At 46.4% G+C, this 25,498-nt stretch overlaps 1 protein-coding gene, 1 long non-coding RNA gene and 1 pseudogene across 10 annotated transcripts in view; 1 reads left to right on the top strand and 2 right to left on the bottom strand.

The window, feature by feature from the left end:
- The window catches only part of LOC106999781 (uncharacterized), a 53,499-nt gene extending 39,149 nt beyond the window's left edge, over positions 1-14,350 (bottom strand). Inside the window, exons 1-4 of one of the 9 annotated variants that reach the window (XR_013397284.1) lie at positions 14,217-14,350; positions 5,002-5,070; positions 3,628-3,724; positions 539-3,215 (exon numbers count right to left, since the gene is read on the bottom strand). Coding sequence is in view for 2 of the 9 variants with exons in the window: in XM_077943650.1 (XP_077799776.1) it covers positions 3,027-3,215; positions 3,628-3,724; positions 5,002-5,070; positions 13,353-13,387 (390 nt within the window). In the remaining 7 variants the exon portion in view is untranslated. Of the gene's footprint in view, positions 1-538; positions 3,216-3,627; positions 5,071-7,119; positions 10,039-13,352; positions 13,463-14,216 lie in introns of those variants that run through there. The other 8 variants (XR_013397283.1, XR_003732362.2, XM_077943650.1 and 5 more) reach the window with 8 other exon arrangements.
- Positions 13,395-14,543, top strand: LOC144330796 (uncharacterized). The gene is made up of 2 exons (XR_013397285.1): positions 13,395-13,526; positions 14,245-14,543. It is a non-coding gene; the product is annotated as an uncharacterized LOC144330796 (long non-coding RNA).
- A 2,601-nt stretch (positions 14,544-17,144) lies between these two features.
- On the bottom strand, positions 17,145-23,949 carry LOC706586 (interferon-induced transmembrane protein 3 pseudogene; annotated as a pseudogene).
- Between the last annotated feature and the right edge of the window lie 1,549 nt (positions 23,950-25,498).

Here is a 25,498-nt window from a genome sequence, read left to right as displayed (position 1 = left end):
GTGTGAAATGACCTCAAGGAAGCCTCAACTTCCTACCCCCCCCCAGCCTGCAGTCCTCTCGGCTTAAGTAACCACCGAACCAAAAATCATCTTATACAGGTGAAATGATAGGATGGCTGGGAATTGCTTTATAATTCTCCAGCAAACCAAACAAACTGTGTGGGGGCGGGGGGGATAGAAGGAACAGAGTGGGGAGGTGTTGTACATATTGAAGGTGGGAGAGGGTATAAGGAGATGTATTGGACCAGTGGATGGCAAAGTGCCCTTTCCAAACCAGAAGCAGCACCACCTGGGGGCTCTAACAAGTTGCAAATTCTCAGGAGGGAGCTGACCCCAGATCTACTTAAAAATACACAACAAAAACCTCTAGGGCTAGGGCCCAGCAATCTGTGTTTTAACAAGCCCTCCAGAGGATTTCGCTCAGCGGTCCGGATGCTTGCTCAAATTTTAGACCCACTGCACAATACCTTTCTCTCTCCTTTTGTGCCTCTGCTCTGATTTCCATAATAAAGGGTTTAAAAAACCATCCCTATGGGCATTTTTGTTGTCAAGTTGTTTATTTCTTACATCACTTGTCTTCAATTGCTATTTAACTATTGTTTTGATCTTTTCCTGGAGCCAGAACAGAAAAGCCAGAAAGCAGAAACCACTGCGTCTTTCTCCCGCCGCCCACCCCCCACCCCGCCCCCGACACCAGCCCAGTTTGCAAATACAAACTTCCTGTAAGAGACGCCCCCGGCCGGCGCACACACAACTCACACCTGAAGGCTGTGTCTGCAAAGGGGCCCGGGAACGACTCCCAGGGCGACGTGCAGGCCGCATTTCGGAGCTGCCCCACTTTCCCCGGCCTTCACCGGGTGCCCTCAGCGCACGCCGGGGTCCTGGCCCCAGGCGCGCCCGCCTCCCGCAGTCCCAGAGTCCGGGCCCAGGTGGCACTGCCACTCGTCGATCCTGTGTGGGCACCCGGGCCTCGCGAGAGACGACCCCTCTAGGACTGACTTTCGAAATGCAGCTTGAGATATGGGTCCCTTGATCTTTTCCGTTCTCCCTTTCAGAAGTTCTTTAAAAAGACGAGGAAGGAGGCGAGGAGAGTTGGAGGTCGAGTCACAGGGCGGGGCCCTCCAGGCACTGTCGCCTCCTCCCCGCTGTTTCGGGTCCTGGATGAGGGTGCGGAGCTCGGGAGACCAGGGCGGTCGCAGGAGGTGAAGGGTTAAGAAGCGGGGGGCCACCCCCCTCCCTCCGCGTATCCAGTGCCCCTTCCTCCTCCTCCTCTCCCTGTTCCTCCCCCCACCCCCCTTGTGTGCTGTAAAACAATCCCTTTGTTTCCTCTTTAAGACGTTAGCCTCAGGGGCCATTATAGGAAAGAAAGGTAGCCAGGCCCTTTTATCTGCAAGAATCCATTAAGCGTGGCCTCTGTGCAGCAGGCCGCTCGGTTATAGGCTGCTCCGCGAGGGGTTCCAAAGTGGGAGAACCCCTCCCAAGGGAGGAACCAGACGCACCTGTATCCCATCTCACTACCTCCCCCTCGGGAACTGGAATCCAGAGGGAGTGGAACGCTGGCAGTTTTCAAACGAGAGTGAATATAGAGCCGCGGTGGGTCTCTGGCAGAACCCCAGTTTCACACCTTCCTACCCTCGCGCCGTCTCTTCCCTCACACCCGGGAAAGGGGGTAAACTTTCGACGGCAAGATGGGAAAAGACCCTACCCTTCGTTTCCTCAGCGGGTCTTGGTGCGGGGCTGCCACCGTGCGCGGGAGAGGGGACGCAAGCAGCTGCTGGTCCGGGCGACCAGACGCGCACGTGTCTGTCGGTCCCACCGCTTGTGGGTCGGTCCGAGGGTAGGCGAGGACGCCTCTGTCCCGCAGCCCCGCACGCATTTGATTGTGGTACTGAGCGACAGCTACGAAGTTTGCCACTGGGGGACCGAAAGAGGGCCTTTTACGTTTCTTAGGAAGCTGTGATGCAAAATGCCTGCTGAAAGCACTGGAGGTTTCATGTGTCTCATCAGAAAGTAATCTAACACCAATTCATTATTTATATCCTCCCCCAAGAACCAGTCGTCCCAAATGCCCACTCTGCCCGTGCGCTCTGTCTCACCTAGCCGCCCAGTCACAACAACAAACACCGCCCACAGGCCCAAGACACAGGCTCAGAGACTGCGGCTCCGTATTCTGGATTTGGGGGCCAGGCGCAGGAGGAGGGGAGAAGGCGTGGCAGCCTGGCCCGGGCCGGGCAAGGGCCAGTGTGATACTTGTATCAAGGGTAGTGGGAGGAATCTTTTCTTTTTTAAATTGCCAATAATTCGGATTGTTGAGAGTAACGGTGGCAGGAAAGCAACAAAAGAAAACTCTTTCTTTAAATTCTCTGTTGTATCCAGGTCAAAGACACAATATCAAGTCAGTGTCTCTTGCTTGAAATCTCTGTGGAATGACCTTCTTTGGATCTTCTCCTGCTCTTTCACCATGAATATAAATATTTTCTCCACTTACCATATGTTACCCACGCACTTCCACAGACCCCACCGCCACCGCCCCGCTGGGCTCCTTGCAAAAGGAAAGTCCGCCCTGCTCTCTCCTCTCAGCCGGGAGGGCAGGGGGAGGAGGGAGCAGTGTTGTTCAAGGGACAATGTCACTTTCCTCTTCATCAAGATTCTTTGTCAATTGCTGGGGAAATAATTGACCTCAAGCTACTTCAGTCACAACCAATAGAAAAATGGAACGGTGATGTGTCCAGCTGTTAAGGGGAGGCAGGCTGGAAAACAAAGGTGGCAAGGAAGGGAGCTGACATGAAAAATATGTAAAGCTTCAAGTGCAAATTCTTGGGAAACAGTGGAATTTCATTTTAAAATAAAACCAAAAACCGGAATTGTGTTCATTTGTCATATATCCAAGGTTGCGGTTCTTGATTTGTGCCTTTGGATAGCTTAAAAGGAGAATCCCAGCACAGAAGCCCTTTCATACAGCTGCAGTCTTTTCAGTTCTCTGACCCTTTCCTTAACTTACACAATGGCACTTTTTCCAACACCCTTCACTCAGTTAGCAGCCAAAATGATTCAGCTCCATCTGATTCAGGGGCCCAGGGAATAATTTGATAGTTCTTTGAGTATTGTTTGGCATTTGTTGTTTTTGGTTTAGTTTTGAGTTTTTTTATTCTGTTTTGTTTTTGTTGTTGTTGTTTATTTGTTAGTTTGTTTTGTAAGTAGCAGGAGAAAGCAGCCTGAAAGAGAAAAGGAAAAGTAGGAGGAGTGAGAGGGATAACCAGAGAAAAAGCCAAGAAGAAATTCAGAAATTGCCTTTCCTTGCTTCCCTTAAAGAGATGATGGTTAGGAGTGGTTTGTTAAAACAAATCTCATATTTCAGCCCACAAGATGTCCCATTTATGAAGCTGATCCTGTTCCGGGTTGGACCAATCAGACAAAAATCAATAAGGACATTCAATGCCACCAATGTGGTAAGAAGCAATAACAATATCAAACAGCAACTCAGCAAGGCCTCAAACATGAGCTCTTAGCCTGAACTGTGTCTTCTCCAAAGAGGAGAAAAGAGGACTTGGGGTAGTGGAGGGGAGGGGGCAGTGGCAATCCAGATGCTACAAAAACAGCCTGATATCTTCCATGGTACACATTTACCTTCCAGTGTGTGACTACACCAGTGTAGTGGATGTGTGAGTGCTGATGAACAGCCACCGTGGAAGAGCCAAGGCCCCTGCCTTCTCCAGGCCCAGCACTGAAACACAAAAGGTGAAGAAGAAGAATATTAATACGGCAGAAACCCCTGTCACCTGGCAAAAGAGCTCATCAGACTCACAAATATATTTTTGACAGCTTATATCTTCTCCATGGAGTTGTAGGGAGTGGTGAGTGAGTGATAAGGCCATCCTTAAAAGCAAGCAGAAGAGCACACAGAAAGTAAATGCTATCAGTGCAGATGCTCAGTGACAAATATTTGGTATCATTGCAAAAATTTCCCCAAGAGCATGATGCATTTTTCTCTAACAGAATTTTTAAAATTTTTGTCTGCTCTAAGATGTCCCCAGGTAAATGCGATAATGGGTACTATGGTCGGAATGCTTGTGTCCTCCCCAGATTCTGTGGAAATCTTATATCCCAAAGCCATTGTAGTAGGAGGTGGGACCTTCGATAGATAATTAGGTCATGAGATTAGGACCCTTATAAAAGAGGCCTGAAAGAGACTCCTCGCCCCTTCCATGTGATGATGCAGCTAGAAGACACCATCTATGAACCAGGAACCAGGGCCTCACCAGACATTGAAGCTGCCTGCACCTTGATCTTGGAGTTCCTAGTCTCCAGAACTGTGAGCAATAAATGTATGTTGTTGATAAGCCCCTCAGCCTATGGGATTTGGTTATAGCAGGATGACCAGTCTAAGACAGTCAGTGTATTTCCAAATTTCTCCAACCTCTCACAAGTGCTTTCCAGATCTTCTCCAAGGCTTATTCATGTCATAGAACAATCAGCAGCTATACTTTACTTCTCTCAGAATTACTAATTCCAACCAGTTGAGTGGTATTTATTTAAGGAAAGACTTCGCTGCTTAAGGAACTCTCTAGTGTTCATCACTGTTTAGAGCTGCTTAACCTGTTTCAATGAATAGAGAGATTTTTACATATAACATACTTGAAAACAGCTGGACTAGTTGTATTCTAGCTGCATCTAGAACGTCACCTAATGGTTCACCTAATGGAACTTCACCTAATGGAACTTCACCTAATAGAAGTTCACCTAATGGTTCAAAGATGAAGCTGTTGAGTTACTGTCTAGTGATGGCAATGGATTCTCATTGAACTCCCTATGTTCTCTTTCAGTCTTCCTTATGACCCCTGGCACTTGTTTTCAAGGTGGGAAACCAGGATTGGGGTAAAATCTGTGGATATAGTAGTAAGGCTAATTGGCTCCTGTGAAAATGAAACCTATGGCTTGGCCTCATTAGCCTTGCATTAAATCTAACATCTCAAAGTGCAGTTAAATGGACATAGTTCTTACCTGGAACATATTTGTAATTTGGTAGAATCTAATATGGTCTCACCAAATATTGCCCCATCCTGAGATGTTCTGGGTGAAACAGAGGAAATTAAAATAAGTTGACAATTGATATTCTAAATTAATGAAAATCAAATGCTTTCAAGTTATGTTTTTCATTCTGCAAATAATTTAGGTTTAAACATCTTAAAACACATTTTATTATGTACAAATTATGATTATATTAGTAAAAATTTTTTAAAATGCCTAGAAGAAAAGCTGAAAAGATATCAAATTGTTTATGTTTTTATTTAGATGGCAAGATTATGAGTAAATGATTTTTTCTCATCTTAATTTTCCAAGATGTTGTTGAGTGGTTACAATTACTTGCCAATGGAATAAAATATATGATCATTCCATAAATATTGGTTAATGCTTATGCATAGGAATCACTCTAAAAAAGTGACTTGACAAGTACAATTTCTGTTTTCTGAAAAAGCAGTGACTTGAACAAGCATAAGAAGAAGTAACAAGAGGAAAGGAGCAGTCATGAGTGCTTCCTACCATCTGTCGGGCATGTCACAGCGTTATCTTATTTAATTCCCTCTGCTGGTAAAGGAGACACTGATTTTACAGAGCAGGGAATTGAAGCTCTGAGCGTGCATGTAAGTTGCTCAAGATCTCACTGGTAAAGGGGCCACTCACACTCAGTGTTTTATGCTTTCCTCCTGCTATGTGAAAGACGTAGCAACAGAAACATTTAATAGGTTAGACAAATAAATAAGTGTAACATCCTGTCTTACCAAAAATCGCTCTATAGAACTGGTCTGACCACACCCCTTACACAGAATCCACCGCCCTGCCTTACACACACACACTGCTGTCACGGATTGGACCAGAATGGTCACCTGACCCAAAGCTGCTGAACCATTAACTTCTCAGTGACCAATCAGATCCTCTCTTCTCAATAATTTACCTAAGGAGATGTATAAATTTTGGTAAAGTCTAGAGTAAGCTTTTCAATTCAGATCTTAGGCCAGTTGGGGGAGTAGAAAGGATTGGCTCTGTAGAGAGCAAAGATAACAGAGGATGGAGGCCTCATGGATAAGCAGAGAAGACGTGCCTACAAAGCAGGGAGAGAAGCAGAAACGGAGGAACAAGAGGCCACATGGTCCTCCTGTGTAGTTCAGAAGAGCTTTTCCCATTCTCACAGCTTCCCTGTGAGCAATGTTTCCCATGGAGGTATTTGAACAATACCACATTTTGTTTGAACTAGCTTGAGTGAATTTCTTCTCTTACAATAAAAATATCTCAAACTACAAGCCAGGTGCAGTGGCTCATGCCTGTAATCCCAGCACTTGGGGAGGCCAAGGTGGGAGGCTGGCTTGAGCCCAGGAGTTAGAGACCAGCCAGGGTAACATAGTGGGACCCCTGTCTCTACGTTTTAAAAGATTAGCCAGGCATGGTGGTGTGCATCTGTAGTTCCAGCTACTTGGGAGGCTTGCGGTGGGAGGATAGCTTAAGCCTGGGAAGTCAAGGCTGCAGTGACCTATGATTGTACCAGTGCACTCCAGCTTGAATGACAGAGTGAGAACTTGTCGAAAGAAAGAAAGAAAGAAAGAAAGAAAGAAAGAAAGAAAGAAAGAAAGAAAGAAAGAAAGAAAGAAAGAAAGAAAGAAAGAAAGAGGAAGGAAGGAGGGAAGGAAGGAGGAAAGGAAGGAAGGAAGGAAGGAAGGAAGGAAGGAAGGAAGGAAGGAAGGAAGGAAGGAAGGAAGGAAGGAAGAAAGAAAGATCTCAAACTACAGAAGCAAGAAACACACACTTCGTCAGAATCTCAAGTCACAAGTCTCTGCCTGGCTTTGCCAGTGATGATCAGTGCTCCCAAACACATATCCATGTGCATATCTCTCAGGAACCTCAGACTCAGTATTCACTAAGTGAACCTATCCATTTCCCTCCACATGCTCCCAGTGTTTCCAAACTCAATGAATGCCACTAATATCCTCCCAGGTTTCTGACCTGTGAGTTCCCCTCAACCCTTCCTTATTAGCTTCCTATATCCAACCTATCTCAAATTCACTCAAATACTGACCCCATCCTTCTGCTTCTCTGCCCCACCCCAATGCAGGCTCCACCACCTACCATGTTGCAGGCAGCAACCTCCTTGCTGGTTTCCCTGCCGTGGTCTTGCTGCTCTCCAACAGCCAATACTCAAGTCTGGTCAGTGTACACACACACACACACACACACACACACACACACGTGCTTGTGTGCGCAGCAGCATTTAAAACCCTCCCATGGCTTTCCTTTTAGGGTAAAATCAAAACTCATGTGCATGGTCTCCAGGGCCCTGTTCATTGTAACCTCTTCAGTCCTGTGTCTCAGCATCCTGCCCACACTCTGCCCAGGCTGAACTGCTTTCAGTTCCTCAAACTTGTCACGCTTCTCTGCCTGAAGGACTTTTGTGTACCCTGTGCCTCTCAATGTGGAACTCCTCCCCTACTTAGCGGCTCTTACTCTTCTCTTGTGCCTCAGCTTAGATTTCATGCCCTCCACATAGTCTTACCTGATCTTCTGAACTTCAGGTTAAGTATCCCTAGTATGTGGCCCTGTGACTTTCTGTGCCTGACCACCCAGAGTACTTGCCAATCTTCATTGTAATTACTTGATTGTATTGTCTCCCTGGTTTGACTGTAAACTCCCTGCAGGCAGGGCATTGCTCTGTTATATCTCCAATGCTGAGCCCATCCGGTGATCAGAGAAGAGAAAGTGGAACCTGGGGGCCTGGTTATATAGCAACTAGAGCATCACAGCCATGAGGTGCTCAGGATCTAGGTGTGTATGATGATCTTGGAAAAGAAATAGCTGTAAGAAGGACACAGTAAGAACAAAGAGGCTTTGGACCAGATTCTCAATAGATGAGGACAGTGGTAGAGAAGAAAAGTATTCAGGAGAAGATGGAACCAGTATGACTCCAAGACATTTGGAAGTTGAGAGAGGGTTTCTGGTTTAGCAGGAAGATGATAATTTGGTTTTGTGAGAGTCTGATTGGGTTTGTGATGGCACAAGAAGTCCAAGTGACACTTAGAGTGGCAGGACTCCAGCTGCAGAGAAGCAAGGGCCAGAGATGACAATTTGGAGGTAACTTGTCTGGAGGCGATGGTGGAGGAATGAATGAAGGAGCTTCTACAGTGTGAGCCAAATATAGGGCCAACAGGAACTTTCCAGTTAAGTCAAGCAGAGCAGAGATGAAGATGGAAGGAGGACTTCAAGGAATGAGTGAGAAAGCAGAGACTAGAGTCCATCCCCAGAGCATACTATGAAGTTATGAAGGCCAAGAGAGGAGAGAGATTAAGGAGAAGCTAGCTTGCAAGATTCAGTGCTGATTGTTGTAATGGCCAGCATGTATTTGAGCCCTTTGCATGAGCAAGGCATGTTTTGAGGAACTCTTCATCAATGACCTTGTTTAATTTTCACAGCAAGTCTATGAGATGGGTGCCACTATTATTCTCACTCTACAAATGAGTTACCTGAGGCTCCAAGAAAGCCTACAGCTTACAGAGGTCAGATGGCCAGAAAGCAGCAGAGCTAAGATTCAGACCCATTGTCTTGGAACTCAGAGCTGGAACTTGGGAGATCAAGGGAAAGATGGAATGGCGGGATCGGGGAAGGGGAATATCAGTTTTCTGTGACTCTAGATAGCTTGATGAAACAAAGTAGAAATCTCTACTGTAGAAGAGAATTGAAGTTGAAAAAGATAGGAAGCCTAACTTCTCTTCTGATGAGTGGGGCCAGGAGGGGGCGACAGTTAGAGGCCAGGAGAAAAGGAGGCCCAAGGCCTCTAGACCCATGTCCCTGCCTCTGCCCAGCAGCTGCCTCCTGCCCAAAAGACCCAAAAGAGTGAGCTACGGTGGCTTCTCCAGAGACTTCTCTGCTTCCTGACTGTAAACAGCCCCAGGGTTGCCATTCTGGGTGTTTTTCAACAGGCCAAGGGGCCATTGAGAGCCCGCAGTGCAGAGATGAACAGCTAGCTTCCAATCAACTTCCCAGGGGCCCGTGTGTAAAGCTCCCTGCAGCCCTGGCAGGAGACAGAGGCCCTGAGAGGAACAGGAGGTAGACAGACCCACCCATTTAGAGACCCTACTAGGGGGCCTGCCTGAGGCAAACAGCTGGGGTGTCCACAGCACTCCGTTTTAAAAGAGGCCAGAAACAGTCAATCTTAACGCGTGAATTTACTTACACCTGATAACAATTCTTCCCCCAACATGGAGACCTGGGGATGAAGGCGGAAGAGTCCTCCCACCCCCACCTCAGCCCCTAGTTCCTCTTCTTCCTGCTGCCTCATTTACTCTTCCTTTATTTCTTCCTCTCCCTCATATTTCTTCCCAAGGACTGGAAAACCCTTTTCCATCAAGAACCTAAGTTTAGGAAAAAGAGAAGCAGGGACCCGGCGCGGTGGCTCACGCCTGTAATCCCAGTACTTTGGGAGGCAGGCAGATCATTTGAAGTCAGGAGTTCCAGACCAGCCTGGCCAATATGGTGAAACCCCTCTCTACCAAAAATACAAAAAAATTAGCAGGGCATGGTGGCATGCGTCTGTAATCCTAGCTACTTGGAAGGCTGAGGTAGGAGAATCACTTGAACCTGGGAGGCGGAGGTTGCACTGAGCTGAGCTGGCGCCACTGCACTCCAGCCTGGGTGACAGAGTGAGACTCTGTCTAAAAAAAAAAAGAAAGGAAAAAAAGAGAGAGAAGCATGAAGGGAGGAGAGAGAACCTCTTTTCCCAGGAACCCCAAGTTGACTTGGTCCTTTTAGGGGGAGAAGAATAAAATCTGTGGACTCACTACCCAGGCCAGGGAGTGTGAGTGAAGAGCCGCAGGCCTCCACGAAGACATGTGGAGGAGATTTGAGGACTGAATTTCAGGCCTCTGGGACATACAGGCACAAGGAGCATCAAAGGAAGAGGAGAAAGGAAGCCATGCCCACGTCAGAGGGGACTGCTCCAGTTGGCACAAAACTTACCTGAGAGAAATACTGGTCCTCCATTGGATGGATCACGGATCTCTCACCTCAAATCTTTGTAACCCCAGCCCCTCCCACCAGTCTGCCAGCTCCCAAGACACACTCCTTTGCACCTCCCTCCCACACATCAGACACCATTTATTTGTCTGCTGTTTCTGCTGGTTTCAATAAATATGGCTGGCTTTAAAGTCAAGGCAAAGGAGATTTACATATAAAAGGGATGGGGTCTGAACTTTCAGCTGAGTTGCTGGCTTTGCAACTGGACCTGAGTCACGCAGATGCTGGTTATGGGCAGCCCACCGTAATGTCAGCACCCCTGGGGTTGTGCAAATCACCAACTCTGGTAAGCACAGAGGAGTCGCTAGGTGAAGGGACTCCGAACCCCTTCTCCATTCTAGTTCTCCCCATCCCAGTGACAGGGGCCTCCACGCGGCTCATCTCAGCCTCAGGCCTTTATGTGGATCTCTGCCTGGACCATTTCTTCCAAGGGGCACCATGGTTGGCTCAAATATCAACTCCTCTGAGAAACCTCTCTATTCTCTTTTATTATCTTCGTGGCACTTATCCCTATCCAAAAGTTATTTTTAAAATTACTTCCTAGTCCCCACTGCCACCCCATAAAAGTTCCATGAGAGTATGGCCTTGGGGTACCCTATTCTCACCTGCATCTGGGGCACATAGGAGAGCACCTGGCTTTTATCAAGGCTGCTCTGTAGAAGTGTATCAAATTGAATTCACTGAAATGGAAGCTTCAACCCACAAAAAGGAGCCAAATGTTTAAAATGATTCTTTATCAGCAATTAAAATTTAGTTTCAATTCATTATTTTTGCCCATCTCTCAAAACAATAGCCAATCTTCTCCCTAATCGGTTGCCTCTTTCATCTCGCCAGATCCTACATTTGGAATGTCGAGAATATCTGTAGACTCCTGACAGTTAAAGGAAACCTATGGCTTTAAAAAGACGGTCATCACTGAAGATTGCATTAAACACGCTGTAAAAGGAAAATCTCCAAAGGAGATAAAGGGCCTCAGGGGTGGGTGGTGCCTGCCCAGCTGCCCCACCCCTGCAGGGAAACCTGCCCAAAGCCTCCTTAACCCTTCCGTGGCCCACACCTCAGGAAGATGCTGGGAAAGATCAGAAGAATCCAAGCACTACTTGCTGACTGGAAGAAAACAGCAAAAAAGAAAAAAAAAAAAAAAAAAAGACCGATTCCAGTGTTGCTCCCCACCCCCATCCTTTCTTCTTCCAAAGAGCCTTCTGTTCAGAGAAATTAAAGGACTCTGATAGCAGATCACAAATTCAGGACAGAAAAGCTCCACTATGTAGCCAGAGACTGTATTGTGGGTAACCAGACGTTGGGCACTTTTTTTGCTTATGAACTTTTGGACACCATTCGAATAAAAGACTATTTGTTCCTGGACAAACACTCACCAGCAAAGAAGCTTTTAAGAGGAGGGGATATTTTTGTTTTGCATTTTCTCTTTGTGGAAAAAAAAATGAGAGAGTGAAAGAGATTGAGAGACAGAGACCAAGAGACACTTGCTCTACTTACTTTTCACATAAAAGAACTTAGACTAATTTGTTTACTATTGCTGGGGATTCATGTTTACAAGTTCCTGCAGCATTGTGGTAAAAGAAATGCTATTTTTAAAAAGTAAAAACCCACACAAGCCTCCATATTCAGGGTTCTTCTTCCCCTTCCTGCCTTCCTCACTCCCCACTTTCATTTCACAGATGGCCACAAACACATGAGCCAAGTCGAAGCTCAGGAGGCCCTTGTCTTTCTCTCCCAGACCCCTTTGAGACTCCCCTGTGAAAGGGTCATACCTGAACTTGGAAGGCAATCTCTAGTTCAAGTTCAGTGGAATTCTACTTGCCACAAAAGTCACACCCCACCTGTGCTCCTTTTCAGCAAACCAAACTCCTGGCAGTCCTAAATACACACCCTAGATTTATTTTCCTTATATCCAGGGACCATTTCTGAAATCAAGCTAGCAAGATGTTGAATAATGTCCTTTTTACAAGAGGGTGTGCCGTAACTGGGTCACTAACTGTGTGACTAATCACGGGTGCCTGTAACCACAGCGACTGTGGCTTCAACCTGACGTGGTCATTTGTAAACCACAAAATGACCCAGCCATCTGCAGGGGCTGCTGGCTCTGGAGTTTGCGGCTCTTCCCATGCCTGTCCCCTCCTCACCCACGGGAGCAATGGGAGCAGCCCCTGGCTGAAACCACCCTCCCCTTGCCTCTGCACTGGCAGCATCTGGGAGGGAGCTACTCCCTTCAAACCTCTTCTTACTCAAGTCTTTACAGGCCTGTGTTGCAGAGACAACCGCAGCAGGCATTTGCAACAGTTGCTCTCTGGCCTGAGTTCCATTTAGCAACACTAAGTCCAAAGGAGAAAAAGAAGGGGTCTAGAATAAATTTCTTTTCAAGAAAAAAGCAAAACAAAACTGGAAAGGTGGCCTGAGAAAAACTTCCCCCAGCTAGTTTAGGGCTCTTTGTTGTGCCTAACATTTATTCATTGCACTAAAAGTTGATAAAATCCCTAAAGTTTTCCCCAATCACTAAAGCAACTTTAGGAATTTTCAACACGGGAGTATCCTTTTGCCCAAGGGTCCCCAAATGTATCCTAAGTTAGGAGCACTAAGGCTGCAGTGCCTCAATGCAGGTCCCTCCCAGGGATCAGCCCAGATTGGGAAATGCAAGAACAATCAACCCCTTACCCTCTGGAGACCCAAGTTCATTTTGGGGCGTCCTGCAGCGCTTCAAGAATAATCTTGGCCAGGCGCAGGGGCTCACGCCTGTAATCCCAGCACTTTGGGAGGCCGAGGCGGGTGGATCACCTGAGGTCTGGAGTTTGAAACCAGCCAGGCCAATATGGCGAAACCCCGTCTCTACTAAAAATACAAAAATTAACCGGTTGCCAGTGGTGGACGCCTGTAATCCCAGCTACTCAGGAGGCTGAGGCAGGAGAATCGCTTGAACCTGGGAGGTGGAGGTTGCAGTGAGCCGAGATTGCGCCATTGCACTCCAGCCTAGGTGATAGAGAGAGCCTATGTCTCAAAAAAAAAAAAAAAAAAAAAAAAAAAGAAGAAGAAGAAGAAGAAGAAAGAAAGAAAGAAAAGAAAAAGAAAGAAGAAAAATCTTAGGGCCAAGGGGCTTATTTGTAATTGAGGAGGATGATTGGTGGTAGTGGTAAGGAAGATCTGCTCCCACTGCCTCTCAGCATGAACCCTCCACTCCATCTCTCTGAAAATGGCCTTACTTTTTTCTTCATGGTCTGGGTAAAATTGGTGGAAGGTACACAAAGGACTAAGCAACCTCTCTTTCAGCCCCACCCCCTTACCTGTGTTCACCCATTCCCTTAATCTTCAATCCCATTTTTTTTCTCCTTATCACATTAATTCAGTAGGGCAACTGCTTCCGTCCTGGGGAGGGAAAGAGTTTTCTCCAAAAGGACAGACGGAAGCAACAAATGGGAAGGAAACTGACAACGCTTGTGAAATCCCAAACCGGATTGGTAAGAACACATCATAAATTATGGATCCCTCGAGCCGCCTCCGGCCTGTCACTGCGTGGTCTGTCTCCACGGCACTGCCCGGCGCGGGCGACACTTGTCCATGAGCGCGGGTCTCTCGGGCCTCAAATGTCCCCGCCCGGCCCGGCCGCAGCGGTGGCCCAACTTAGGGCGGCGGGGGGCTCTGGGCGCTCAGCCGGAAGGGACGCGCCAGCTGCGGGGACGACCCCCCCAGCCAGCAGAGCACAGGCTCACCATTGTTCCCGAAGACCCCCGCGGGAACACCCTGAGCTGGCCTGGGCGCTCCGGTCCGAGGCGCCAAGGCCGAAGAAGGGAATGCGAAAGGCGCCGGGGTCGGGCGGGTGGAGAGGGTGCGGGACGTGCCCGCCACCCCCCGGCGCGCAGGTCCCCCGGCCTTGGTGGGCGGTGTGGCGGGACCCCGGGCAGCGTGCGACATCTGCGCGAGAGCGTGGGGGCGGGAGGGGACGTCGTCACACTCAGGACGCCCATCTGGACCGACTTTCCTTCCGTGCCAGAAGCGAGGAGGGAGAAGTCAAGGTTAAACGCTGCGGCGGGGCTGCAGGCGGGCACTGGCGGGGGCGCACAAAGCCGCGGGCCCCTCCACTCGCGCCCAGCTCGGAGCACGCCGCCCCCGGCCCGCCAAGAGCCCCGCGCAGGCTACCGTGGCCCCACCTTGCCCTTTGTCTTTCCTCCGGAGCAGATGTGCTGTGACCCCTGTAGCATTCTGGCTGTCAAGATTAAAGGAGCCTCCACTCTGTTTCGAAACTGCAACTCTTGCTCCCCAGACCTCATCAACCCCACCTCTTGCTTTTGTTTTTGTTTTGTGTTTTTGGCCACAAGTCAACCACTCATCATAAGGTGGGCAAACCCCTCGGTCCACATTTAAATTTGTTTGTGTGACAAATTGGCCTGCCGTTCCACCCTCTTAGCTACTGTAACCAGCACCAGAGAAACAATGAATTACGAGATTAAAGTTACGGAAAAACGGCTCATCCTGCAGATGTTGTCTGCTGAAGGCTGCTCTATGGACAAATATGTAAAGGGTCGTGTGTGTGTGTGTGTGTATGTGTGTGTGCGTAAAGCCAACAGCCTCACATTTGTTCTTTGGTAATTTGTCTTCAATATGCCTCCCCCCCACCCCCATGATGAAAGGTCAATTATCAGACTCAAAAATAAGCAACCTTATCTGGCAAGCCTGTACTCCCAGAAATGAATGGGAGAGCTGGGGTTTCTCATGGGGCAGAGAAAAGGGAACTCCAAATCAAGCTGAATTGTGTGTGAGTCAGACTCTGGAGAAAATCGTGGGTAAAGGAAATGTGGGGGGCGGTTTCCTGGATTTCTGTTGCAGGAAGAAACCACCGAAGGGAGGGAGGGCTGTTAGGGGAAGAAGTGAGGGAGGGGTGGAGGAGGAGAGCGTGGGCCGGGAAGGGAGGGAGAAGAGCCTCCTTAAGGCCGAGGGAGAGGGGCGGGGTGGATCGGTAGGAAGCCTGGGGCTTTCTTTGTTTAGTTGGTGTGGGCTGGGGCTGGGCTCAGTGAATGTGCCTAAGTGTGCACCGCGCGGTCAGCTGCCCGGCGAGGTAACAGCTGGCACCTGTGCGCGAAGTGCAGCCTGCATTAGCAGCATCATTATTCAGCATTAGAGCATTACAAAGATAATTACTGCGAGTTAGAAAAGCAGAGGACGGAGGGAATTGAAACCCCAGACCCCTTGGCTTATCAAACTCCCAGGTTACAAGCGTAATTTCAAGCAGCTTTGGGAAAGGCACCTCTCGCAGAGCTGTGAGTCTGCCACGCTAAAGGGAACGTTCGTAAGACCCCACAGCTGGAGCCAGTGGCCCAAGAGCTCTTCTCCAGGTTTCATCCTGGCTCAAGGATCAAATTGGGGTCATAGATAGGATGCTGAAGGTCATCACACTAACATTTTCTGGTCTCCAAAGCAGTTCTACTCAGACTATCAGAACCATCCTTTTTAAATCTAGAATGAAGTGGGTCAAATGGAGTAGAGCAGGTACTTTGGTCTTTGAGTAACAATGATAGCCTCAACAATTAACAACTGTCCAGCGCTTTTTGTGTCAGACTGAATGGAAACACATTTATGAATTATTTCCCTCAATCCTCACAGTAACCTTAAAAGGAGGGCATGATTATTACAGCCATTCGATAGATGGGAAAAATGAGGCTTTGAGAAGAGTCAGCAAAGTTCTTCAGCATTTTGCTCCCACATTTACTCGGTGTTTTTTCTTGGTCTAGAGCAGTGATCCCCAACCTTTTCAGCACCAGGGACCATTTTGTGAAAAACAAATTTTCCACAGATGCTGGGGGATGGTTTTGGGATGATTCAAGTGCATTACATTTATTGTGCATTTTATACCTATTATTTTTACACTGTAATATATAAGGAAATAATTATACAACTCACCATAATGTAGACTCAGCAAGAGCCCTAAGTTTGTTTTCCTGCGACTAAATGGTCCCATCTGGGGGTGATGGGAGACAGTGACAGATTTTCAGGCATTAGATTTTCATAAGGAGCATGCAACCCAGATACTTCACATGCACAGCTCACAACAGGGTTTGCACTTCTATGAGAATCTAGTGCCAACACTGATCTGACAGGAGGTGGGGCTCAGGTGGTAATGGGAGCAATGGGGAGCGGCTACAAATGCCAATCCTGGTCCATGGCCCAGGGGTTGGGAACCCTTGGTCTAGAGAAGACTCAGGCCTACTGTGCCTCCGATTTCCCACTGGTCAGACAGGAATACCATCCTGCCCTACTGCCTAGAGGTTGAGAAGCACATGCCTTTGGTTTTGGAAAGCCAGTAAATCCCTTTCTCAAAACCTGAAATTTGCATGAATGCCAGCTCTCCAAACACACATTCTCTCTGCATGTATCCTTGGTTGGGTCAGAAGTAAATCGCACAAAAGTGAGTACTGTACTGTATTGTGATTTCTGGAAAACAAAGTATTTTTAAGAAGTGCCTTCTTTTATAGATTGGTATACTAATTAGTGAAAAGTGTTTCACAAACTGGCTTGGCAAAAAGTTTGCACTTAGCACGTGCAGCTAACTATGTGGGCCATAATAAGGTGAAGAACTTGGGAATAAAAATTAACTTGAGTTTCATCTAGGCCAGTAAACTCATTTGCCATCTCCTGACTCAGACACAGTAGGCTTGAGTCTTCTCCAAACCCGGGGTTCCCTAACCCCCAGGTCACAGACTGGGAATTTTTTCTAACAACTTTTTTTCTGACATTGTAGTGAATGAAATCAGAGGGGACATTTAATTTCTGGTGTACACATTGAGTTTATACCGTCAGATTATGATATCTAGGAAGTACTATTATTAATAATATAGATCATAACTATTAATAGAAATGACTAACATGAACTGGGAAATGATGATGGGTCAGTTATGACACCAAATGCTATACATTCATTATCTCATTTAATCCTTACAATGGAAGCCCTGGCTTCTACTCCTTCCCTAGTCCCCTCTCCACCCTCTAGCTAGGAAGCTCTTTTTTTTTTTCCAGGAACACGTGAACTTTATTGAATGCCATTGTAGAAACGTGTGTGAGGATAAAGGGCTGATACAGGGCAAGGAATGGAAGGTGGAGTGCGTGGGAGACACGTCATGGTCAGAGCTCCTGGCCTGGATGCTGCTTCCTGTTCTATCGATAGACTTGGAAGATCAACACTGGGATGATGATAAACAGAATGATCATGAGGATGTCCAGAACCAGGGCCCAGATGTTCAGGCACTTGGCAGTGGAGGCATAGGCCTGGGCCCTGATCAGGTCACCAACCATCTTCCTATCCCTAGACTTCATGGAGTAGGCGAATGCTATGAAGCCCAGGCAGCAGGAGTTCATAAAGAGGGTGTTAAACAGGGACCGGATGACAGGGTCGGGCACAGAGGTCTCGCTGCAGATGTGGATCATGGTGGATGTTGAGGCAGGAGGGTTGTAGGGCACCCCCAGCACAGCTACCTCTTACTCCTCCTTGAGCATCTCACAGTTGCGGGGTGGCCAGCGTTTGCAGGTGTGAAGAAGGTTTGGACTGTGTAGTTCACAGTGTCCAGCAAAGACCAGCTGTCAGGAGCTCTTTTAAAAATGTGAATGAGGCCCGGCAAGGTGGCTGACACCTATAATCCCAGCACTTTGGGAGGCCGAGGTCGGGAGATCGAAACCATCCTGGCTAACATGGTGAAACCCCTTCTCTATTGAAAAAAAAAAAAAAATTAGCCGGTAGTGGTGGGCACCTGTAATCCCAGCTACTCTGGAGACTGAGGCAGGAGAATCACTTGAACCCAGGAAGTGGAGGTTGCAGTGAGCCAAGATTACACCACTGCACCCCAGCCAGGGTACAGAGTGAGACTCTGTCTCAAAAAAAAAAAAAAAAAAAAAAATTGTGAATGAGGTCAGGTCCTGCCCTTGTGTTAAAGGCTTCCAGTGGTTTCCCACTGAACTCAGGAAAATTCCAACTGCTTCTCTGGGCCTACAAGCCAGTGCCACCTGGACCTGCCTACTGCCAGTGGACTCTATCAGCCCACAGCACATGCCTCCACCTGCTTGGGCTTCTGGGCCTTTGCATGCACCCCTTCCTCTGCCTGCAATACCTAGCTCTTACCTGGCTAATTTTTAAAAAAATTCTTCCATTTAAATGTCTCTACCTCTGGGAGGCCTTCCCTCAAATCAATCAAATCACCCTCATAACCTGTTCTTTTTCTTCTTAGCTTAACACCATGTAAAATTATCTTTATCATTGTTGTTATTATTATTATTATTGTGCGTCCTTACATCTCCATTTTTCTCCCTGATCCCTAAGAGCCAGAAAGTCAGGGATAGGCATTGCTCTCCATGTATCTTTAATGCATAACACTTTTGGACCATGCAACAATGTTTGCTAAATTAATCGAGAAGCACCCTCAGAGTTAGATACTATTATTATTATTATTATTATTATTATTATTATTTTGAGATGGAGTCTCGCTCTGTCACTGAGGCTGAAGTGCAGTGGCATGGTCTTGGCTCACCGCAACCTCCACCTCCCAAGTTCAAGCAATTCTCCTGCCTCAGCGTCCCAAGTAGCTGTGATTACAGGCACGTGCCACCACATCTGGCTAATTTTTTATATTTTTGGTGGAGACAGGATTTTACCATGTTGTTCTCGAACTCCTGACCTCCGAACTCCTGACCTCAAGGGATCTGCCTGCCTCAGCCTCCCAAAGTGCTGGGATTACAGGCGTGAGCCACCGTGCCTGGTCGTAGATACTATTATTATTCCCACTTTATAAATGAGGAAACCGAGACAGGAGAAGGTTAAATAACTTGTTAAAAGTTATACAACTGGACCTGGATGGGCATGTGACTATCTCAGATTGCTACCATTGAATGAAACCAAAAACAAAATGATAAACTCACATGATCTTGAAAAATAATGTTAAAATCAAATTAGACTCTGTAGAAAATGAAGTTACCTTGTGGACAATTTAAATTATTTACATAAGGGAAATATCTCCAAATACATCAGAGATTAACACATCAGCTTGCACATTTATTCCAGCCACACGGGTTAACATTAGCATATTCTGTGACTTCAGATGCAATGTTTCCTACTATTTCCGATTTCTTAAAAGGTTTTGAAGTATTTGAGCACTTGGACTGTTCTCTTCAAACTGTATGGGCAGGTGGGCATTCCGTCCAGTCATTTCTGCCCTCACCTAAAGGAACAAGCAGAATGTGGTTTTATTGCACAAGAGTAAAAGCCAATGCCACCACAAACCCAGTGACCTTCTAGCTACTTTCTAAATCTTTAAATAACTTAGAAACAGCCCTCACCCAAGGGAAGGGTGGAATTTAAATTAAAGAGAAGGGGCTGATTTTATGCTTACATTGCTGAAGTCCCTTCAAAATCAAGTGTCCCTGGTTTCTTCAGACAGGAAGTAGACAGTTTTTTTGTAACAAGGAAAACACCATGGGTCTTATCTCTGTGTTGCTTTCACAGCTTAGATAAACCTGTGTGCCCTACAGAGGAAATGCAACAGGGTTCCACCAAGAACCTGTATGCTGCGGGAGAAGCTCCCTCCAGGGAACTGAAGTCTTCCGTTTCCTTCCAGCGGGAACCATAGCTGCTCTGTAGGAAAATACAGGAATTTGATTGACATAGAACAAAAACCAACAACCCTGAGGGGTAAGGGGATTTTCCTGAAATAGATGAGTTTCCCTGGTTTCACATGATACTGTGTATGGTTTATACTTCATGTACCACAGAAGGCTGAAAATGGTCATTTCCTGGCCCCTCCGGTGGTGGTTTTCCAGCCAGGAAAGCATTCTGACTAACCAATCAATGCAATTTTTTTTTTTTTTTTTTTACTTTGAATCTTCATGCTACTGAAAGAAAGCCGACTTGTCCTTGCAGGGGTTGGTGGAGAGGGTGGGGCTTCAGAGAAGCAACCTCGAGTTGGTCTTGTTATCAATCATCTCTGCCTATTGTGAGAGTTTGAACAGGCAAAACCTACCCACACACACTGGCGTGATATGCATTTTCGGTGTGTTACTTAAAGCATAAATGAGACGTCATCTGCTTTTCCATCAGATTAGGTTTGGTTTTTAAATATAAATATTCAGACCAAACTGAGATTTTTAGAACTTTGTAACACACAAACTTGATTGTGAAAATATAGACAAGAAAGATTAAACGTATTTGTAGTGTTTTTAAGTACAAAACTCTGTTGTCACTGGTTCGCTTACTCTTTCATATGTTCAAATGTATATACGTGAGCACCAGTGCGTATATTGAGGGAGGGGAGCTTTTGAATCTTGAGACCTCTACACAACGTTTATTTGCTGTTACACTTAAACGAGGTTGAAGTTCAACAAAGGCAGGCAAAGCAGGCCTTCAGTTTGCTTTGGTTTCATAGACACATCGATCATTTCTTCTGCTTTGTGTGGTCGTTGTCAAAATTGTCTGTACATGGAGGCACGAGCGGGGCCAATTCGGCCCTTCAGGAAGGGCCCCCTGACATGCAGAAACTCTTGGTATACTAGATGCAATCAACTGTCTGCAGAAATGATAGACTTTGGGTAATAGTCACTGAATGCATGGCTTAGAGAAATTTAAGAACCCCAGGCCCAGTGGGTGGTGAGCATACATTTCTAGGAAGGCAATATCATGTCACCAAATGGGTCCTTGGGCTGGTCACAGTGAATGAAAAGAACCAATCTCAAGAAAGACTCTTCCAAATTGGAATGATAAACATGGGGACTTTTAGAAAGATAATTTAATCCAGAAATTGTCACTCTCTCCCTAATACTGTTGGGGAGAAGAGGGGGAGGAGGATGGCCTGACCAATGGCTAAAATTATTATGCGCCCTGAGATGGACCTCCCTGCAATGGAGAAAGATACAGGAGGCTCTTATGGACAGACACCAGCAGCCAGCAGTGTTACACATATTCTTGACCATTTGGCTGGTATATTTTGCACTAAATATGCATGAACTGGACTTATGTTTCACATGTCAGTTTCTTGTGATTTTGATTAAGCAACAGGCAGTCCTAAGCCAAACACCTCCAGGTAGCCTAACAAATCATTTCTTGCCCTGAGAAGCCAGGACCAGACTAGAGACTCACTTTGGTAGTGCCCCTGGGACACCAGTCTGACCAGCCAAGTGGCCCCCTAGATGACCTCTCTTGCTTCTCTCTAATTCAAACAAACAAGCAAACAAGCACACTGAAATGAAACCTCAGGACATCACAAGAACCCATGAGGAATCCTTGTTAACGATCATTTCTTTACAACGCTCATACCAGAGTTGCAACTCGAACATCTGATGTTTTTTTTTAACACGATTCATTACTATTCATCAAAAGACAGTTATTTTTCAATACAATTTTGAAAAGATACACCCCTAAGTCGAAGTTTCTAAGGATTTTTTTCCTCCAGGAATAAATGTTTGAGAAAGAATCTTCCTGAATAGACATACATATTTTTAATAGAGCAAGAAGCCTGGAATATGTTCCAAGAAAATTAAAGGAAATGCCATGCTCATCATTATAAGGTATGCTCAACGTGGGGAGTAAGACCTCTTAGGAAGTAGAAGAAGGAATAAATGAATGAGTGAATAGGGTACCTCTCAGTGAGGGAATGAGCGATGACCGCTCCCACTGTTTTCTGGGGAGATATCTGTTCTCAGGACTTTTTTCACTGCTAGAAGGAAAGTTGAGTGAGGTGATTATGCCAAGCAGCCTGGAGACAATTAACCCAGGTTTCCAGAGAACATCCTGGTCCTGTCTATGCTGGTGCTTGCCTCAAAGGCTTCCTCATCAGCATAGAGTTACTCAGGTGATCCTTCAATTTCCCTGAAGGTGTTAGACGAGTAATGTAAAAATCTAGAAGAATTGAGCTCATAATGTGATAAGTAACAAAACTTTGCAAGCCTATTAGAGGGGAAAATTGGAAAGGTTGCAGCCAATTATTAATAAGACAGATGAACATGAGCTGTCTAGAAAGCACTTGGACTCTGGGACACACTGCCAATGCAGAAATGCACAGAGCAGAGGGGGGCACCTGGCAACCCCAGACAAACCCAGCCAGGAGGAGTGTTTTGATCATTCATGTTAAGTGAAATAACATAAAATCAAGTCTTTTTGTTTTTTGATTTTTACATTTAGAAAAATTTGCATTTTCACCTCTATCTCACACATATATGAATGAAATTCATTTTTAGTTTGAGTCTATTAACCCAGGTCAGAAAGAGAAGGATAAAGTGATTGACCTCATCTAAAACACCAAAAAGTTTTTCTTTTAGGAAAATGAAATCACCACACTTCCATTGCAGAGGGTCAGGAGCCCTGGGTGCAATATTTAAGGAGGCCTTCACTTTCGAGCTCCTGCAAATGCAGTGTTGGCGCCTGGAGTGAGGGTCTCCTTAAATTTTATGCTAGCCTCGTGCTAGTTCTGACTACCAGTAATCACAGTTGGGAGGGAGGAAGACAGCATGGTAGATAAAATGAAGACTCCTTTATTAAAATCAAATTAAAGAACTGTTGGGCTTCCCATTTCTATTAAATTTTAGAACTCAAATTGCAAAGCTCCTAAATTTCAATTACACTGAAGTAGTCACGAATCTACGCCATGGCCCTGTGTAAGACTATGCTTTTAGAAGCTTCTCTTACTAGTCCCGCCTGCAGTTTAATAAGATTGTTTCTTGCTACCTTTGAAACCCATCTGCCATGCTGTGTGCTCCCTGTAGGTGTGGAAGAGCTGAGCAACATCTTTTTTAATCTTTGTTTTTCTTTTTTGGGGGGACAGAGTTTCACTCTTGTTGTCCAGGCTGGAGTGCAATGGCTTGATCTCGGCTCACTGCAACCTCCGCCTCCCAGGTTCAAGCGATTCTCCTGCCTCAGCCTCCTGAGTACCAGGGATTACAGGCACCCGCCACCATGCCTGGCTAACTTCTTTTTTTTTTTTTTTCTGTATTTTTAGTAGAGACAGGGTTTCACTTTGTTGGCCCGGCTGATCTCAAACTCCTGACTTCAGATGATCAGCCTGCCTCTGCCTCCCAAAGTGCTAGGATTACAGGCATGAGCCACTGTGCCTGGCCAACCTTTGTTTTTCTAAAAGCGTCTCGTGGTCACCTTTTAGCTTTTCTTACCCTTTTTCGTTTTTTCTTATCCAACTCATCTTCCTTCAGTCATTGAGGTTGTTGGTTTCTAGAGTTTTCATCCAGCTGTGCATCCACCAGTGGTATCATCTAGAGTATGAAAAAGCACATTGCATCTACTCTATAAAGATCTTTCTTTCAGCAAGTGTTATGTTAGGTTTATACAGCATAGACAGAGATCATGAAGGCTGGTCCTTTAGGACAAATACCAAATGTGTTCTTTAGGCCATGAAGCTCTGATTGTTGTACTCTGAGCAAAGCCACCAATGGTCGTACCTTCTATGTGAGTGCCTTAATTTATAACATGAGATGTGGCTCCATCATCCTGCTCAATCATCCGAGGCAAAGGCATCGGACCTGAAGGAAGCAATCTGGAGGCTTGTTGGTGTCTGTGAGCTGGCTTCCCATGACCCTGCTGATTGATAGGGACACTCTGTCCTAGATGCTAACAGACCCAATTAGATACACTTCCAGGGAACTCAATGTGAGGCCGTAAAAGAGGAACAACAGCAGAGTAAGCAGAAATAGGAGGAGGCTCAGAAGAGGAAGTAAACAGGAGGCTTGAGGGCATGAAAATTGGGAGGCAGTAAAAGGCAGAGCTAGTCCAGTGAGGAGGTAGAGAAAAGGAGGCGAGAGAGACTGTATGGTAGTGACTGCAGACATGGAGGCAGGAGAAGTGGGAACGGAGAGGATCTGAGAAGCTGACATAGGTTGCTTTTGCCTGTGAGCATCCATTGCCATTTCTTCGGCCACAGCAGCCTGGGACTTCTTGAGTCCCCCACCCCATCCTGCTCTCAGGCCTTTTGTTTTTTCAGGAAGTGGATTGAACCCAGCACAGCTCCCTGCTCCAGGCCCAGGACTGGCCAATGAGAGCATCACACACACCTTCGTGGCCTGGCCTGGTGCTGGGATTAGCATATGACCCAAACCAAGGCAGCAACAGCCAGTGGAACTGGCTTCCAGAATGCCCACAGTAACTCTCTGCAAAGCAACACTCTCTTTGCTGCAGTGGGCAAGCTAAAATTGCCAGGAGCTGACATGGAGAAAGTGGGTCCCAAAGTAAAGTCAACCCAGAGAAAAGCAGAGCTGAGTGATGGAAAGAGAAAGGCTGAGTCACAAAGAGGGACTACCTCTAGATGGCTCAGACACAAGAGGTGCTATCAAGGGATGCCGGTGGAATGAATATCGCCTGGCACTTGCTTCTGAGGACAACAACATAACTGGATACAGCAAGGAAGGAATCAGCCGCCTTTGTTCCTAGCATATGTATATAATTCCAAAACAATGCCTGCTGAAAGAAAGACGCTCAGAACACAGGTGCTGCTTAGCCAGTGATGGTTATTTTTATGAGAACGTGATACATTTATTATCACCCAGTAGTGTCATATCTCACACTCTCAGAGAACAGTCACAAATTTCCAAAATTACCCTTGAAAACCCCTTAGAAGGCTGCCACTTTGCAAACTGGGGATTCTCCAAAGTCCAAGATATCCAGATTCTCCTCACTGCTGGGCAGATCACTGCTTCTTGAGCAAATCACCAGTTGGAGTTGTTGGTCTCCATGTCGAGGCTTGTAGAGAAACCACCTCTTTCAATGCTAGGGTCACTCAGTTCACACCGTGGGAGGCCCTCGGGAACAGAGACCCATGGCGCAGATGACAGACTTCCAACTCCCAGCTTAGCCTTCTTCATGGGGTGTAGTTCACTGAGCAGCACCCAAATATTAACTGCCAGGAAAATCTATCTGGAAAGGAACCTCACACTTGGATTGTCTCTCCCCCAGCATGTTAAGCAAGAAAGTGGCATTTTTCGAAGGTAAACTTTGTGGTAATTCTAAAACAGTTACTGGATTCTTCAAAGTGTAAGAGTGTAGCAACACAAAGGTTTGGCTTTCCCAAAAAAACTGTAATCGTTGATGATAAAACCAACACACGTACCATTTCCTCCCTGACCACCTCTGACCTTATTAAGTGAACATCTTTGTGAGAGCTCTGCCTGGGGGAAACAATGTGGCTAAAATTCTTACCACCAGGACACACGAGGTAAAGGTATTGATTGTGTCCTCCCAGAACCAAAGATTTAGCTTAAAGGAAGAAGCTTGATTCAGTTAGCACACACATTACATTCTGAATGCAGAATAGATGAAGATTGGACATGATTTGAGAGAGCACAGGAGGACCTACAAAAATTGAGACCACAGAGTATTGGCAGGGCTTGGAGGTGGAAGGAAGGAGCTTGGAATGAAGAGTGAAAGTCACTGAAGGCAAATATTCCAATTGACTGGATCCAC

The sequence above is a fragment of the Macaca mulatta genome, chromosome 8, assembly GCF_049350105.2.
Source record: "Macaca mulatta isolate MMU2019108-1 chromosome 8, T2T-MMU8v2.0, whole genome shotgun sequence".
In the NCBI taxonomy this organism is placed as follows: Eukaryota; Metazoa; Chordata; class Mammalia; order Primates; family Cercopithecidae; genus Macaca; species Macaca mulatta.
Note: the sequence above shows the minus strand (reverse complement) of the source record. Positions and strands in the feature narration are given on the sequence as shown.